Source organism: Serinus canaria, chromosome 2 (assembly GCF_022539315.1).
Source record: "Serinus canaria isolate serCan28SL12 chromosome 2, serCan2020, whole genome shotgun sequence".
Classification (NCBI taxonomy): domain Eukaryota; kingdom Metazoa; phylum Chordata; class Aves; order Passeriformes; family Fringillidae; genus Serinus; species Serinus canaria.
In genome coordinates, this window is record NC_066315.1 from 122,741,696 (window position 1) to 122,757,771 (window position 16,076).

At 43.5% G+C, this 16,076-nt stretch overlaps 1 protein-coding gene across 1 annotated transcript in view; it reads left to right on the forward strand.

Moving 5' to 3' along the window:
- Nucleotides 1-2,772: 2,772 nt before the first annotated feature.
- Nucleotides 2,773-16,076, forward strand: part of STMN2 (stathmin 2) — a 39,402-nt gene continuing 26,098 nt past the window's right edge. Inside the window, exon 1 of the mRNA XM_009086240.3 lies at nt 2,773-2,938. Coding sequence (XP_009084488.1) covers nt 2,920-2,938 — 19 coding nt within the window. The 5' untranslated portion in view covers nt 2,773-2,919. The remainder of the gene's footprint in view (nt 2,939-16,076) is intronic.

Consider the following 16,076-nt stretch of genomic DNA (forward strand, 5'->3'; position numbering starts at 1 on the left):
AAGTCAGTGGAACAGAAATGATGAATGAGGTGTCTGATAACTGCTCCTGTACATGCCAAGATTTGACATGACAGTGATTGCCAAGCAATTTCTTGCACCGCTTTCTCGGCACTCCCCGCCCCAGGAACTGCTTCCTGGGGGAGACCCGAACTGTCATCTTCGGCGTCCCGCGTCCCCCAGGCCTGACAATCCGCGTCTGTTCCCTCGCAAGGGACTGCGGGGACTCCCTGCCTCGGCCTGGGGCACCCGGGGATCGGGCAGCGGGAGAAGGGCGCGGGGAAGCGCTGCGCCCACTGCGGCGGCAGCAGGGAAGCGGGAAGCGGTGTCTCTCCCTCCCGCCAGGGCGAGGGAACCTTCCCACTCCGCCGGCCGCCCGTGCCACTGCTTTAGCTCGGAGAACAGGAAAAGCAACCAAATAGAAGAGACAGACGCCGGGGCGGGTCCGCTGCCTACTGGGCGTGCCGGGCGGGGGATGGGGAGCCGAGGAGCAGAGATGCTCTGTGTCAGCGCAGCGCCGGTGTCACGTCCCTCCCGGGCAGCCGAGCCCCGCCGAGCCGAGCCAAGCCGAGCGCCGGTGCCGCCCCGTGCCGGGAAGGCATCAGGGCGACGGGGAGCGGCGGGGCCGGCAGCCAGACCCTCAGCGCTCCCCGGGGCCGGGGTCAGCCGCACCGATCCCTGCCTGCCCCCTTCTCGTCGGTCCGTGCCCGGCCTGTCTCCCGCCCCGTCCGACCCTTCCGGCCCCACCGTGCCCGCCCGTGCCCCACCCCGCCCCGCTGGGGAGCGCCGCCGCCTCCAGCACCACGGAGAGCGCCCGGGCACCCTCGGCCCGCTCCGCCCGGCAGGGACCACCCCTGCCCGGGCCCTGGAGCCTCGGCGGGGCCCGCGGCTGGGGCCAGGCCGCCCTCTTATGCGTGGCACTGCGCCGGTGCTCACCGCTTCCTCTCAGGAATAAGCTCCTTCGTTATAGACATCCAGTCGGATCCTGTCCCCTGCTCACCAACGCCCCTACGCAGCCACAGAACCGAGGGCCCAGAAGTGACACACCCGAGAGAACCGCCGGGTCCTGGGGCCGCCTTCCTGCTTTCCCCGCGGGCAGGGCCTCTCAGGAGGGTGGGTCGGCCTTGTATCCCGATACACCCGTTCTCATGCCCTGTGCCTTGCATCCCGATACACCCGTTCTCATGCCCTGTGCCTTGCATCCCGATACACCCGTTCTCATGCCCTGTGCCTTGCATCCCGATACGCCTGTGCTCATCCCCTCTGCCTGCACCTCGGCAGGGAGCCATCACGGCGCCTGCCCCGCCGCAGCTCACATGCTGGTATCTGTGAATGGGGATGTTTCTCTCCCCAGACTCACTTCTAGACTTCACTATTCTCATTTAAAGAAAAAACCTAGCTCTTTTAGTTTTTAGCGTCATCATTAGTGTCTCCAAGAGAAAACTAGCCTTATGCTCATGCTCTGAATGATGCTTCACCCATAGATGCTCTTCACTGACTTCAAGGAAGCTTGAGAAGCATAATTGTGAGTGACTGGTTCTAGGGAAACACACACAGAGTGAGAGCATCACAGTTAGGGATGGCATGCAGTGTGGGCTGTGCAGCTGCAAACAGCCCCACACAAGGAAGAACAAGGGTGCCAGTGCCCTGCTTTTCCCACCCACCCATACACACACCAAGAAACTCATCAACAAGTAGTGTCCTCCAAATTGCAAGCTGAAAATTTGCCCAGTGCCCTGTCTGTCTGGAAGCAGTGTGGGAGTCTGGTATGCCTGAAAGCTCTTAACAAGAAGGCTGGTTATCCCCTGGGAGAGGCAGATGAGCCCCAGCTGGTCAGTGAGATGAGAAGGCAAAGGTGGAGCATCCTTCTCTTTGTGCCAAGGTCTTGGATATAGGCTCCTCTAGGCCAGCAGCTGCTTCCAGGCCTATGAGATGTACAACCGTGTCCCATCACTGCCCTGTTTCTAGCAGTGTTTGAATTAACCTCTTCCACATTTGTTTAGTGGCTGCCTGTTATGTCACTGGCTTTCCTCTTACCATGGATAGAGAATTCCTAAAATTAGTGTAGGGAATTCTTAGAACGTGTCCATCCCCCTTCATGTAATGACCACATCAGATCCCATCCTGCACACTTTATCAAGGGAATCAAGCTCACATCTTTCCAGTGACTCTTACCATAGTGCATCAGGGAAGTAGCTACTGACTTCTGTCCACATTTATCCTGCTCTGGGATTTCCAGAGTCCTTTGAGACTGTAAGCAGGTCCAGCTGCCACTTCCCAAGGTTAAAAAAAGTTTGAGATGACCAAGATTAGTTCTGGCGACAGTAAAACAGGTACTAAAATGCAGAAACATTCAGTATGAAACAATTGTATAGGATATCTGTGTACCCTTGCAGGAGGCAAAAATAATCTGAGCAGCTGTTTTACTGAAATGGTCTAGGAAATCCCTTGCAATGTTCTCTCTTCTTGTTGTATCTTTGGAATGAAGTATGTTAAAATGAATTTGTGCATGTTTTACAGGTAGCAACAGCAGAGCCCTCAACACCAATAGGCTTTTTTCATGTAAGACATAAAACATTTGACATGGAACGTACTATTAACACCAGACCGAGGGGGGAGAAGCATCCGAGGACTGATTTCCATTTCAAACTGCATTCTGGCACTTTGTACTCCAGCACCATTGGTGGATCAATATTTAATGCCCGGAGATTCTGGCTCTGCAGGAGTCATGTCAGGGGACCTCTCGAGCCAATCTGCTTGGGTAGAGGAGTGATAATTATTCATGGGCTCCTGCCTCTTGCTCCTTCTCTTGCACAGCCCCACTCTGCTGACTCAGTGCCTTATTCAGTCTTCTCTCCCTCTCTCCACTGCTGTAGCTGGACCCCTTTGCTTTCACCGCCTCTGAGAGCTGCACATCCCAGCATGGCTAAAACAGCAATGGGTAAGAAAACGCCTCTCTTTTCCTTCAGCCAACACTACTGCCACTTTCTCCTAGGTCTGCTACCTACACTGGGTGTTCTTCTCGCTCTCCCAAAAGTTTAGGAAAAAAAAATCAAGAGACACTGAACGTATTTTTAATTTCATTGATCAGAGAAAAAAGGAGAGGGTGGGTGGACATGGGGATGTTTTAATATCGTAGTCAGAGATCGGATTAATCATATACCGGTGGGTGAGGTCGGCACATGAGCACAGTGTAATTTTGAAACGGTTTTCATTATTTTAAAGGTGAATAGATATTTTATATATATATATATATATATATATATATATAATATCTATATATATGCATATATATTATACAGATATAGATAGATATTATATGTGTGTGTGTGTGCATATGTGTGTATATATATATAAAAGAAAGGAAAAAAAAAAAAGAAGAACAAAAACGAACGGTAAAGTTATCCCTGTAGTCAGTGTGCCTCCACCCATCCCCGCCGGCCGGAGTCAGCGCTCCCCTCTGCCTCTGAAAGCGCGTGGGGAGAAGAAAAGAGGAACCGGGGAGAGGCTCCGCCGCCCGAGAGGGGCTCGGCGCGTTTCGGGGGCTGCGGGCGGGGCCGGGCCGGGCCGGCGGGGCCCGCGGTGCGGGGCGGGGGGGCTGCGGCGGGGCGGACCCCGCCAGGCGCGCACTGCGGCCGGCCGCGCCCAGCCCAGCCCAGCCCTGCACGGCACCGCGGGGCTGCGGGCGGGGGGAGAAGGAGCCGCCGCTCGGCGCTGCCCCGGCGCTGGCCGCACCTGCAGTCTGCCGGGGGGGCCGGGGGCCGGCTGAAGTAGGTCACTGCATCACGGAGAGCTGGTGTGCGCTAGCAGTGCCCGCCCTGCTCTCTCTCCCGGGGGGCAGCTGCGGGGCTGTTGTTACCTCGCGTTTTCCATTGGCACGGAGAGCATCCCCCCCACCCCACCCCGCAGGAGCCGCGCCCTGCCGCCGCGGCTCCCCCGCCCCCGCCGCCCCCAGCCCGCCCTGCCGGGCCCGGGAGCGGCCGGGAGGGGCGCGGCTCCTCCGCCCTCCCCGCCAGCCCCGCGGGGCTGCCGGGTCTTGGGGAGCGCCTTCCCGTCGGGTTCCTGTTGGTCCTGGCAGGACTGAAGGGCGGTAGCCCGGCGCTGGCCCCTTTGTTCGAGGGAGGCTGCTGGGTAGGGTGGGAGAAAAAATCCCAATGAGGGTGTGGAAGAAGGAGAGAGAGAACAGTCGTGGGGTCTGGCTGCTGAAGGCGTCCAGACCCTAACCCTCCTTAGGTTTGGTTTTTGTTGGTTTGGGTTTGGATTTTTTGTTTTGTTTTGTTTTGTTTTTTTAATAATTTGGTTTTTCTTTATTTTGTTTTCTTTTTGAAGAGGAAAGAGGCTGGACCTGCATTTGACGCATTCAAATTCAAGTTTTCACCATCATTCACCATTAATGTCATGCACACGCAAATCATACAAAATAAGGATGAAGTGCTCCCAACACAGTTAGTGTCCTCCCCAAGAAGCAAATCCTGTTCAAATTTTAATTTGTGCGGATTCTTGTTACCACTCTCCATCGCATTGCACGAAGTTACACCAAACCCTCCTGGCACCGGCTGAAACCGATGCATTACACCAAAGCATTTATCTGAATGCTGATGTTCCGCTCCCAAGGAACAATTGGTGTGGATTGAAAGCATTCTAGCCCGGCTGTGGCACCCTTGGGAACAAGGCATGAGACAGCTGTAGATGCAAAGAGAGGAGGGAAGTGAGGGCTGTGGGAGCCTGGCCAGCCCTGCAGTGCCGAGCACGCCGTCCCCTCCCCACTGCAGCAATCCGGTAATCAGTATTGATAATTTGTAGTCGGTCGGGGACTTAGCGCTGCAGAAGGCCTGTTAGGAATTCTGTCACAAGGGAAGGAAAGGCTCCTCAGCCTGGTGTTAATGATCTCTCATCGCACAAATATAAAGATTTCTGCGGCACGAGTGATGCCAGGAATCATTAGGTTTACCCGGAGACAGAGGGACTGTGTGGCGCCAGTTTGTCTGTTAATCCCTCCTTAACGAGCCACCTATACCAGCTATAAAAAGCTGTGCAGCCACCTAGCTCCAGTTTCCAAAAATACTAATTACAGCAGCATTCAATTAGAAAATTAAAGTTACTTTATTAAAAGCATCTCTCATCTTTATACTCACAAAGCTTAAAGGATTCTCCTCACCATTTCTTTAAACTATATTCTTCCTTGTCATAGTTATAAATAGACAAAATTTCTATCTAGATAGCCTATTAGAATAAACTACTTTATTTCAAGAGTTACAACAAATTTTATTTTCATGTGGAAAAAAAAGATGCATTCTCAGTAATGCACATTTCCAGTTAGGGCTAAATGAGCTATATTTGTTCTGTGCTCAGACTTTACCCAGTAGAACACTGAAAGAACTACAGAGTGCCTGATTTTTTTTCCTGTTGAGCACCAGATTTTGCAAAGTGGCAATAAAGGCTGGGTCCTGCCAACACTGGAGCCAGCACAACATTTCTAATCAGCTTAACCCAGCCCACTATTATGCTTCTGGCCCTGGTCCAGCAAGGCACTTAATCAGGTGTCTGAGCATGTGAATAGTCCTACTGGCTTTGGACAGAACTCTTCACATAACTCAGGTTAGGCAGATGCTAAATACCTTGAACAAGCCTGTGTTTATATTCTGCCATAGAAAGCAAAAATTAAGCCTAAATTTCTGTTAAGCTGTGTAAAATGAAAGGTTTTCAGGGAAAGCTCCTTTTACGTTCATAGGAGTTTCAACAGCTGCAAGAACTTCTGGAGATCATTACACTCTGAATGCCCACAAGATTCTTCTTTCTGTTTAGTTTACATAGTATATGAATGATGCATGCCACACAAGCATCTTTGTTTGGGGTTTTTTTTAAGCGTGTCTTTTCTTGAAATTCCATGTAACACAACTGTACAGAAATTTTGGGGGCTTTTAAAAGTCATCCTCCCCTGACACCATCTTCCACATGAGTTATGTGTTGGAGAGAGGGACTCCTTCATGCCTTAAGCTCCCAAGCAAACAGAATGTGTGTTACATAAATCAGGCCCTTTGCCCTGATTCATGACCCTAAATCAGGGTCACTACAGATCAATCAGGCCACATATCTGGTTTGATAAACTTACTTATGTAAGGTATAGATGGCAGTGTGAAGGTGAAGCAGTGTGTGATGCCATTGGAACTAAAAAAGAGTTTGAAACTGTTATTTCATTGTTTTGGTGTAATGTTTTCTTTAAAGAATATTTATTGTTCTATCATCTTCAGACAACCATCATATAGAAAATTTCAGTCCCGATTATAGTTCTGTTTTATTTTATAGGAAGTTAACAGAAATACATGGGGTATATGTTTTGAAAGTGTTTTAATGTCAACTCCTATTGAGATAGTCAGGAACCTTGTAAGGTGATGAATGGGTGGGATTATGAGGATACAGGAATTGAGGCAGCACCATGCTCCCTCTTCCTCAGATATAACATATCTGAGTGAGACTCATAAAGCCATTGTAGAAGTGCTTCAGAGTTGCTCTTCTGCTTTGTCATTTGCATTTTAGTCATAAGCTCAGACCTCAATACTTAGCTTGATGGATGCAAGGCCACTGCTGAGTTTTTCTGTTATCTACTACTGCATTATTGTTTTATCTGGTATGTAACATACATATAAAGTCATAAATAAGTGTATGGTTGATGAATGTGACTGGTTCCATTATTTTAATAGAAAGCCTTTTTTACTGCAAAGGGGTAAGAGTTCTGCCTCTGATCTGCCACTACACTTAAACAATTGCTTGGTTGGCAACAATTGCACATGAGTAGTCATCTGAATATCAATGGCAAGAACAAGCTTCAAGTTAAACAACATATGGCTGAGTGCCAGGCTGAATTTGGACTGAACACACTTCTTTCCACATTTTTCAGTTTTTAGCTGAAGGTTTTAACCTTCCCCTTTTATAAATAAATGAATATACGTCAGCTCTGGATTATTTCCACCTGCCACAGAATTACATGTCTGTAAATAGGAAGTTACTTTAAGAGAAGAATGAACATAGGCAAGAAACAGAAAGATATTTATTGTATCATAGTGTTGGCAGACGTGATTTGACTGAGATATGACTATTCCAAATTTTTGAAGAACTAGGAGAAGAAATCACAGAATATGCTGGGTTGGAAGAGACCCATCAGGGTCACTGAGTCCAACTCCTGGCCCTGCACAGAACCGTCCCCAAGAGTCACACCATGTGCCTGAGTGCATTGTCCAAACATTTCTTGAAGTCTGTCGGGCTGGTGCTGTGACCACTTCCCTGTGGAGCCTGTTCTAGTGTGCAACAACCCCCTGAGTGAAAAAAACTTTCCCTAATATAATTTTGATGTGATAAGGAAACTAAAGTGGTAATATTTCAATTAGTTTATTTTTTCTGTGAACTTTTATTACTGAGCTAATATAAAAATGTTGGTAAGTAAAATTCACTAAAGAACTGAGGTTAAAACCTATTCACATTCTTTTCTTGATTTTTAAAGACTTGATTACTCTTCCTACTATTGAGAATTAAGACAGGAATAATTTTAAAAACAGTCCATATGGCTAAGGATTTCTGTTGCCTCATAGCAGTTCTTTACTTACCCTGAGGTGTACAGGCAGGAGGGATGGAATGTCATCTATTCCATTTTCTTATGGAAGATATCCCATAACACACTGAGGAAATAAAAATAAACTTCAGCAGCTTGAACATTTCCAAAATGTTCTCTCACCTCCACCTCCATTACCATCACCTCTTTGTCCCAATATAAGTTCTAGTTAGGCTAAAAACTTCCCTGTTTAATAATGTAATCCTGTAATTCATTCACATAGGTTTTTGTGAATTTGAATTTTCTTTAATTTATTATTTAGGATTGGAATTTTTTTACTATTGGTATTTGTTCAACAATAGTACATTTCTCTAGATCACCTTTTGCATGCCTATTTTTTATTATATATCCAGTGTAATTTAACCTTTTGGTTAGATTTATCTCAGGTGGCATTTAGATTAATTTCTTCAGAAAAGAATTCTCAATTTTCAATTTAATAGCATTTATTTGAGAAAAAAAAAACCTCATTACAAAAAAGAGATGGGGCACTCACATCCAGCAATATATTTAGGCATTGTTTTAGCCTTCAAAGACTATATTGATTCTCCTAATTGCTTGCAGATAGAAGTCAGCATTATTTTGTAATCTAAAACACAGAGAGCAGAAGGTTCCCATGACAGATCAGTCTGGGCAATACTTGACCTGTGCAGCATTTTCATGTAGGTCTAATTTAACAACCTTAATAGTTCACAGACAAAATAGGCAAAGAGATGCTCAGCACTCCTGAAAAAAAACAAACCTTAGGAGTCCCAAAGTAGGCATCCAAAAATGGTGTCACACCACATAATTGGTATAGTGACTCACTAAAATCTTTGCTAAAGCTGGTACAGCAAATAAAGCTGAACATAAGGGTCTGAGGGTGGCATCTGGCCCTGTGACCAGTGGGCAAAGAGAGGGAGTGTAAATTTGCATTTCAGCTCAGGGTATCAGGCTTCAAAACCCTTTATCCTGGCACTCTCAGTAGTTCTGCCCAAGAGGAGGAGCAAATGGTACATTATGAAGCAGCAGTGCTTCCTTTCCTCTGCAGTAACTGCCTTCAAAAAATCAACTGTCAGTTCTCCTTACCTCTTATTTTAGGCATCTAGCAACCCTGAAACACAAAAACTATTGCCATCCTCAGGTGGCTTGTAGAGAGCATGCCTTCTTCAGCATTTATCCATAAAATGGATGATAGATGAACCAACTTTGCAAATGAGTCTTGCCTCACTGGAGCCAGTGGAGTACAGTACAGCCACTGGACTCAGCACAACCAGCTGGTCTTTAGCCTGTGAGGACACAGAAACTGGCAGCTGATTTGGAGGAATGGCTGCTATTCACAATTCCTTCTAGGCTGCACACAACCCTCACTCTATTCTATGGATACAGTCTGAGGTGGTGTTGGTTTTCATTCTGTTTAAAAGGAATGTTGCTCCCACTCAGAAGGGTGGGTCCCCAGTTCTACCAGAGACAGCTGTCTCAGTCCTGCAAGGTGCTGGGTACCCATGACTGCAGTGCAGACAGTACCTGCTCCTCTAGTTGCTCAGAACTTTTCAAACACGGACAAAAATTGCTTTGGAGACCTCAATCCACGTAGACCTGCATCCTGAGTAAAAGAAAAAAAAAAATGGACTGATGCGTAAATGCTGGCTCCTGGGAACTAAATACTTATGACATCATGTGTCTGACAAATACCAGCATACAAAGCTGATCTGAAATTATCTCATTTTCTCTTCCACTTATGTTTTTCTTTTTCCTGTCTTCTAATACATAATTTAACCACTGAAGTAAATTTAAGTTATTTCTGCCAGGATGTGCAGTTAAATTGGTGCACAGCATCTGCACAAAATATTTGGCTTTGCTGAATATATTCAGAAATGTTATTTTTCTAAGTTATAGCTTCCAATCCAAGCAGTTCATAAATAAATTATGATTTATGCATTCATTCTAATGCCCAAAACCTATCACTGTTGTAGCAGTTATTGTGTGAAGATGTGATCCTTCACAGACACAAGCACAAAACAGGATTGTTAGGAGTTTTTCACCAATTTTGCCCCAAGCAGTAGTTTAGTTTGGAGAGGTGACTGAGGACAGGGTTAGTAAATCCCCTGTGGTGAGATAGAGGCATGGCTGTACCTCCATAGCACACAGGGAGAGGTCAGCACCTCTGGCTATGGTCAAGGTCTGCCCAGAGTAAATGTAGTCATAATTCAGTGGCCCAGAGGAAAATGCCAGGAGGAATGGTGAGAATTCCACTGTCCCTTGGGCTCTTCACACACAGCCTTAGGGAAACCCTGGCTCAGTCTCTTCCATTGTGGTGGGTGGGGGTGCACTCCTGGCCCTGAGCCAAACAGCTGGTGGTTGGCCTCCAGGTGTCCTGCTGGGGTGTGGTGGCCCTTGTCCCTGTGTGTCCTCCTTCCCCACAGAATACCAGAGCCACCGAGCTGTGTCTTCTTTCCACTCTCCCATGGGAAGAACATCATGCTAAAGAGAGGACAAGAGCGCACAGGAGGTAGAATGACCTACAGCTGGAGATCTCAGTAGCATTGCTGGATTTTGCATACATGGCAAAATAGAAACAGTTGTGGAAGCAGCAAATAGAACCTGAGTTCCTTTGGGTGACAGGATGCTTTGGCTTGAGTGGAAATTTTGAGAGTTTGACCCCATCTCTGGCATTTCCCAGTCACAGATGTCACTGTAGGCAGTTGCTCCAACGGGCAGGAGGAAGACAGCCAGCAGCATTCCTCCTCAGCTACATTTTAAAAGAAAACTGTGGCTTGCTCCTCTGTTTATGAAGAGCCCTGTGCTACCTATGTGTGCCACACACTCCCAGGAAACAGGCTACACAGATTTCTTCAGAGGACTAGCTGTGAGCTGGAGGAACATGCAATTCCCAATGTTAGTGGCTTAAACATTTCAAGCCTCAGCTATCTGTGCTTGTCCAAAGTTTAGCACCCTGTAATGCACACCAATTTAAAGAGCACAAATTGTAGTTTTCTCTATTCTCATGACCTCTCCTCATCTGTGTAGGAATTTCCAGGATCCAGATTCTTGATTTAGAAACCTGAGTTTTCTTAAGCATCATTTTAGGCACCTAGTTCCTTTATTGGATTTGTAGGTTAATCATTTTATGACCTGACTTTCTCCTCTTTAAGATGGGGATAATCTTGGGTACTTACCTCAGAGCTGGGATGTGAGGTTATGTTCCATACTGCATGAAAATGTATAACCATGCTCTGATGTCGTAGAAGTGCCAAAATCCATACTGATCAGATTAAGAAGCAGAGCAACTTACCTTCTAAAGCTGTATTAGCATTCTGTGCTATTGAGGTACTTTTCTATAATCCTTAGGGAATTTCTTAGGGAAAGAAAAAATAATGATGTGTGTATTTTATGCTACTGAAGGCACAGAGTTCTGCAAATTTTGAATTTACCCTAAGCTAAGGTATACTCTACCAGAAGGTAGATGAAGTATGTACATTTAAATAGTTTCACTTATCTCTAAGTAGCTATAACTTTTGATCTTTAAGCTATTTTTGATGCTTTCAAAATTGCTGAAAACACAAATTGCCCTTTTGGACTAAGATTTCTGATATATACCTGTTCAAATTCATCCTCTGGTTTCCAGTAGGATGACTCTGGATGTCATTTCATTGGTAGAGCTCTCTGAAGTGACTAATATCATCACAGCTATTATTTTTTCTTTTTCAAGAGACTGTGGAGACCACAGCCATGTCAAAGATGCACAAAATTTTTTTAGCAACATTCCTCTATGGAATTACAGCAGAAATTTCTTTTTTTGGTTTACTAGTAGTTTTGTACTGCAAATCCTCCAGTTACCTGAATGGAGCTGTAAGAAAAGTTGCATGTACCTAGGAAATCTTAAAGCAAATGCATCAATATCCATAATTTTTGAAAGACATTTTTGGAAGTGAAATTCACTTCTATAATCCATTTCATTAGTCTTTTAACTGTTTTGATGTATTTGTTTCTTACTTTATTCATGTGAAAAGAAAGGGTAGCTTATGTCACTCAAGTCGTGTTTGTATCATTTGAATAGACTTTCTTTGTCTCCAGGTACAGGTGTTTATTATGTAGGTGTAACACAAAAAGCTATTTCTAAGCTGATATTTTTTCTATGTGCTCAGATATTTTTTGATGCTGTCAAGACTGCAGTTAGTGGAGTTTCAATATTATATGCTATAGGTAGGAATGAAACCCTGATTCCTGATTTAAAAATAAAAATGTTTAATATTTGTCAACAAACCACTTGTTTTCAAGGCAAATAACTTTTACTGGGAAATGATGTTTTCAGTCTAAATATCATTTTCCAAGTAAAATGTCAATAATGACTTCTTAAGAAAAGTAACAGTAAGGTATTTTTTTAAGCTACATTGACAATTCAAGTTACTCCATTTTTTTTTTTTTCACAGAAGGGAACATTAAGAAGGGAAATATCTTACTTAGGGAACCATACTGCATTTGATAAAGAATATCTTACTTAGGGAACCATACTGCAGTGTAAAGTATTTAATCTTCTTGTTGTGAGAGGCCTGAAAAACAGGAATAAACATGACAGAAGTACTTTCAAGTCCTCTGCAAAATTGTAATTATCAGTTTGCATCATTTGCCAGAGCTGTTCTAGAGGTCTCATCTCTGCTGGCATCCTGCTTTCTGCACAAAGATGTAATGGGTGTGTCAAAGGTAAAAATTGCAATAAGAATAAAAACTGAACCCATGCAGCAAAATGAAGGTATTTAGGTAAGCAAACAGGTAATCTACAATACAAAGGTTGCAAAATTATATTTAGTGCCCTTCTATGTAGTTATACAAACAGAATTTCCAAGAATTTAAAAAAAAAAGAAAAAGAAAAAGTATAATGGAAACAGAACATTCTATCAGATGAACCCCAGTCTGTCCCTGAACTGTGACTACTATTTTTATAGTCTTTTAATGTAATATGTATGTAGGGAAAAGTCTGAGATAGCAGTTAGGAAAATTTCTATTTGATAAAACTCTATTTAAATTTGATAAAATGTTCTTGTGAACAATCTACCATCCTAATCGGTTTCCCATCTATTCCATCCCCATGACCTATTGATTTCCAGTCTCATCCACTTCCTTGGTACCCTTTCCCTGATTTTCTCAACCTAGTTTCATTATCCAGTCAGTCAAGTGTTACCCTCATTCTTGATCTAGTTTCAGTCATCCTATTCCTTGACTGGCTTTACCTGCTTGGTTTACTTGATTTATTTATTTATTTTGTTTTAATTATATTTATTTTAATTTGTCTGCTCTTGGCAATTACTCCCACAATGCAGATTCAGCTCTCATCTCTTCACACAGCCTTCATTCTTGTAATCCTTCACACTTCTATGAGGTCAGAAGGGGAGGAAATGAGACCACAGGATGGTTGTTTCCTCTTTTTTTTCGTTTCAGTGCTTCTCTGGTCCATAACATCACTCTTAGCCCATGGGGGATCAGAATCCAGCCCAAAGTGGCTTGAGAGAAACTGGTGGTAAAGCTGGATTTGTGTTTCTCAGACAAGGCTGAAGGCTGAAATCTGATATTTCACTGCCTTATTTCCAGACCAGGCCTGGACAAATTTTTCAAATGAAGAATGATTTCCTGGCACAAAGCACTAGAACCTTTCAAACACGTTCAATAATCACTTGCTTACCTTATCCACATGCATGTATTTTTCCCTAGTCATCATCACGGAAACAGTGAAATGTTTTTAGCTAAAACCTTCTCCAGAATTCAGGAAGAAGCAGCCTTCCAGCCAAGAAAACTGTAGACCAAATTGTAGTTTAACAGCGTGATGTTCAGTGGAAGGACATATTTGCTGATGCAGTGGGAGAAACAAAGCAGCTCAGGGTGGGAAAGAGCAATGGCTGACAGTGTTACACGTTTGAGTGGCTAAGATGTGCAAAGGCCAGGAACACCAGCCTTGACAGAATTGGGTACTAAACTAGTGGAAGTCTGTGGGTGAAGCAGACTCATATTGATTTACATCTGATGAACCTATTTTTCCCCCTTTAAAAATCACAAAGCATCAACTTAGGAGGAAACATCTCCTTCATTATTTTTTAAAATCATGTAAGAGCCAGCTACACTAAAAAAACAAGAGAATTTTATTACTCAGAAAAAGAAACTTCTTTTTATACTGGAAAAATAACTTGATTGTATAATGAAAAAGATAGAATAGGCTGTTAGAAATTGACATTTGGGGATATCTAACTCCTGCTGCTTTTAGAACATATTAAAAATTCGATGGACAATCCAGTTCTGGAAGTTTGATAAGTCTGTTGTAAAGGACAGGCTGAACAACAAAGAAGTTCTGATTTGCTCTTAATGGCAGATTGTTGATGCTGGTGCACAGTGCCCTGAAAATTTCACTATTGCAGTATCCTTTTTTTTTTATTCTAAATGAGACAAACACCCTTACACCAACAATCAGTGGAGCATCTCTGCAGGGGTCAGCTCCTCATGTGGTTAATTTAGTAGCAGAGCAGTGTCTCTAATTCATCAAGATTATCTGCTAAGTGGAGGCTGGTATTGCAGAAAAAATAGAGAGGCACAGACAGAGACAGATAGCTGCAGAGAGAGAGACAGACTGACAGAGCAAAGGTACTCTAGAAATTTTCAGTAAGATTTTGAGATGAGAAAAACACCACTAAATTGAAAAACTGTATAAAAGAGGGAAGGAGAACAGAAAGATGAAAAATAGAGGTGGGTCGTGAAAGAATGGGAAATAATGGGGAGCAGTCACATTCCTGCAAATCCGTATAAATTTTTACAGCATAGACATTTATGCATTAATTTTACATCTTCAAATATCAAAGTGTTTCTATTATGCAAATCAGAGCAAAACTACTTAAAACACAAGTCACCTCACTGCAAGCAGTAGCTCTTGTTCTAGTTTTATTGTAGCATCAATTGTAATAAAAATATCCCACCAGAAAATGTTCCCTCTCAGCCAATTTAATCAATTCTGAATAATATACTAATTTCTTTGCTCAGTCAGTGTTTCCAAGAAGTCATCATTCTTTATCTTTCTTTTTTTTTTTTTTTCTGGTTTATTTTATGCATCTTCTGGTTAGCATACTCAATAATATTTATAATCTATGCCCAACCATGATAGAGTTTGTGTGCTGTTGAGAGGTATCATTGCTTTCATTATGGAAGCAATCAAATGTTTGCATGTATGCATAAAGCCATGGCACGATACAATAGTAGAAACATAAATCTGGCAATTAGTAGTAATAACTGCATAGATTGTTTAGGTAAAGGTCACATAGAAGACTCTGAAAGCCACAGAGTGACAGATGTATGTCATATAGAAGGGTTTGTTTCTTTCATTTCATGAATTTGAGCACCTCATAGAGTGTGCTCACTACCTTAAGCCACCCACTTGCCCAGTTATCCCAGTTATCCCTCACCTTCCTGCTAGCCCTCCCCTGGACTTTCAGGTCTTCTTCCATGTCACTCTGAAATTGGGGTATCCAAGACTGGATTTAGAACCTCAGGTGCAGCTGCACAGCACCAAACACCCAAACACCTTCAATCAAAGGTGAACCCCACCAGACCCTCCTGCGGAATCACACACACCTCTGCTGCTTCTCTCTATCTTCCAAACCTGGACATTTAAAAGAAAAATTGAAGGAAAAAAGAAAAAAAAAAAAAAAACCAACACCACAGACTCTCCCTTGGGAGATTTTTGATGTCAACCTACACATGCTGAATTTATTTCTGCAAATTTATTTTTTTAAAAAAGTCACTTCTCCAGTATCCATTCCTGTTTTGGTTCTTACACTTCAGCCTTCAGCATTGACAGTTATGGGTTTAGGAACCCATCATCTGAAGCCTCCCTTGGGCATTTGTACTTTTTTTGGACTGTGGAGAAGACTAACAGAAAATTATCTTCTCCCTTTCAATGTGGTAAAAATAGATTTCCACACTAGCCCCAGTTTCTAGATTTGGTGACCTGCCAAAAGATACTTCTCCTAGTCATTCTGCTGCCCACTTGTTAGCAGAAAACACCAAGTGAAAAGATGAATTTTACAGAATCTGCTTTGTATCAGCATGGTTGGTGAGGGAATTGCTGTCATTTTCATTTACTCTGTGCAGTGCTTTTAAAGTCCTTCAAAACCTGAAGACATTATTTTTTGAATCAAAGGATTTCTCCAAAGATATACATGCCTTTGATAGGCTTCCTACATAGGGAGACTGTTTTAAATTAAGGATTACATTTCTCTAAACCTAGAAATTTCATCCTTTGTGATATCTCATAATTAAATACAGCCCCTTACACCCACATATACCCCACTGAGTAGACTTAAAATTGTATAAAAACATTTACATTCCAATAGTCTTTGTTATGAAAAAGGGGAATTAAGCCATACAACATAAATCATCAGAGTAACACAGTTTCCTTTATCACACCTCCTTGGGTTTAAAGCAAAATCTTCCACAATTATGAGGTGTGTCGACAGGC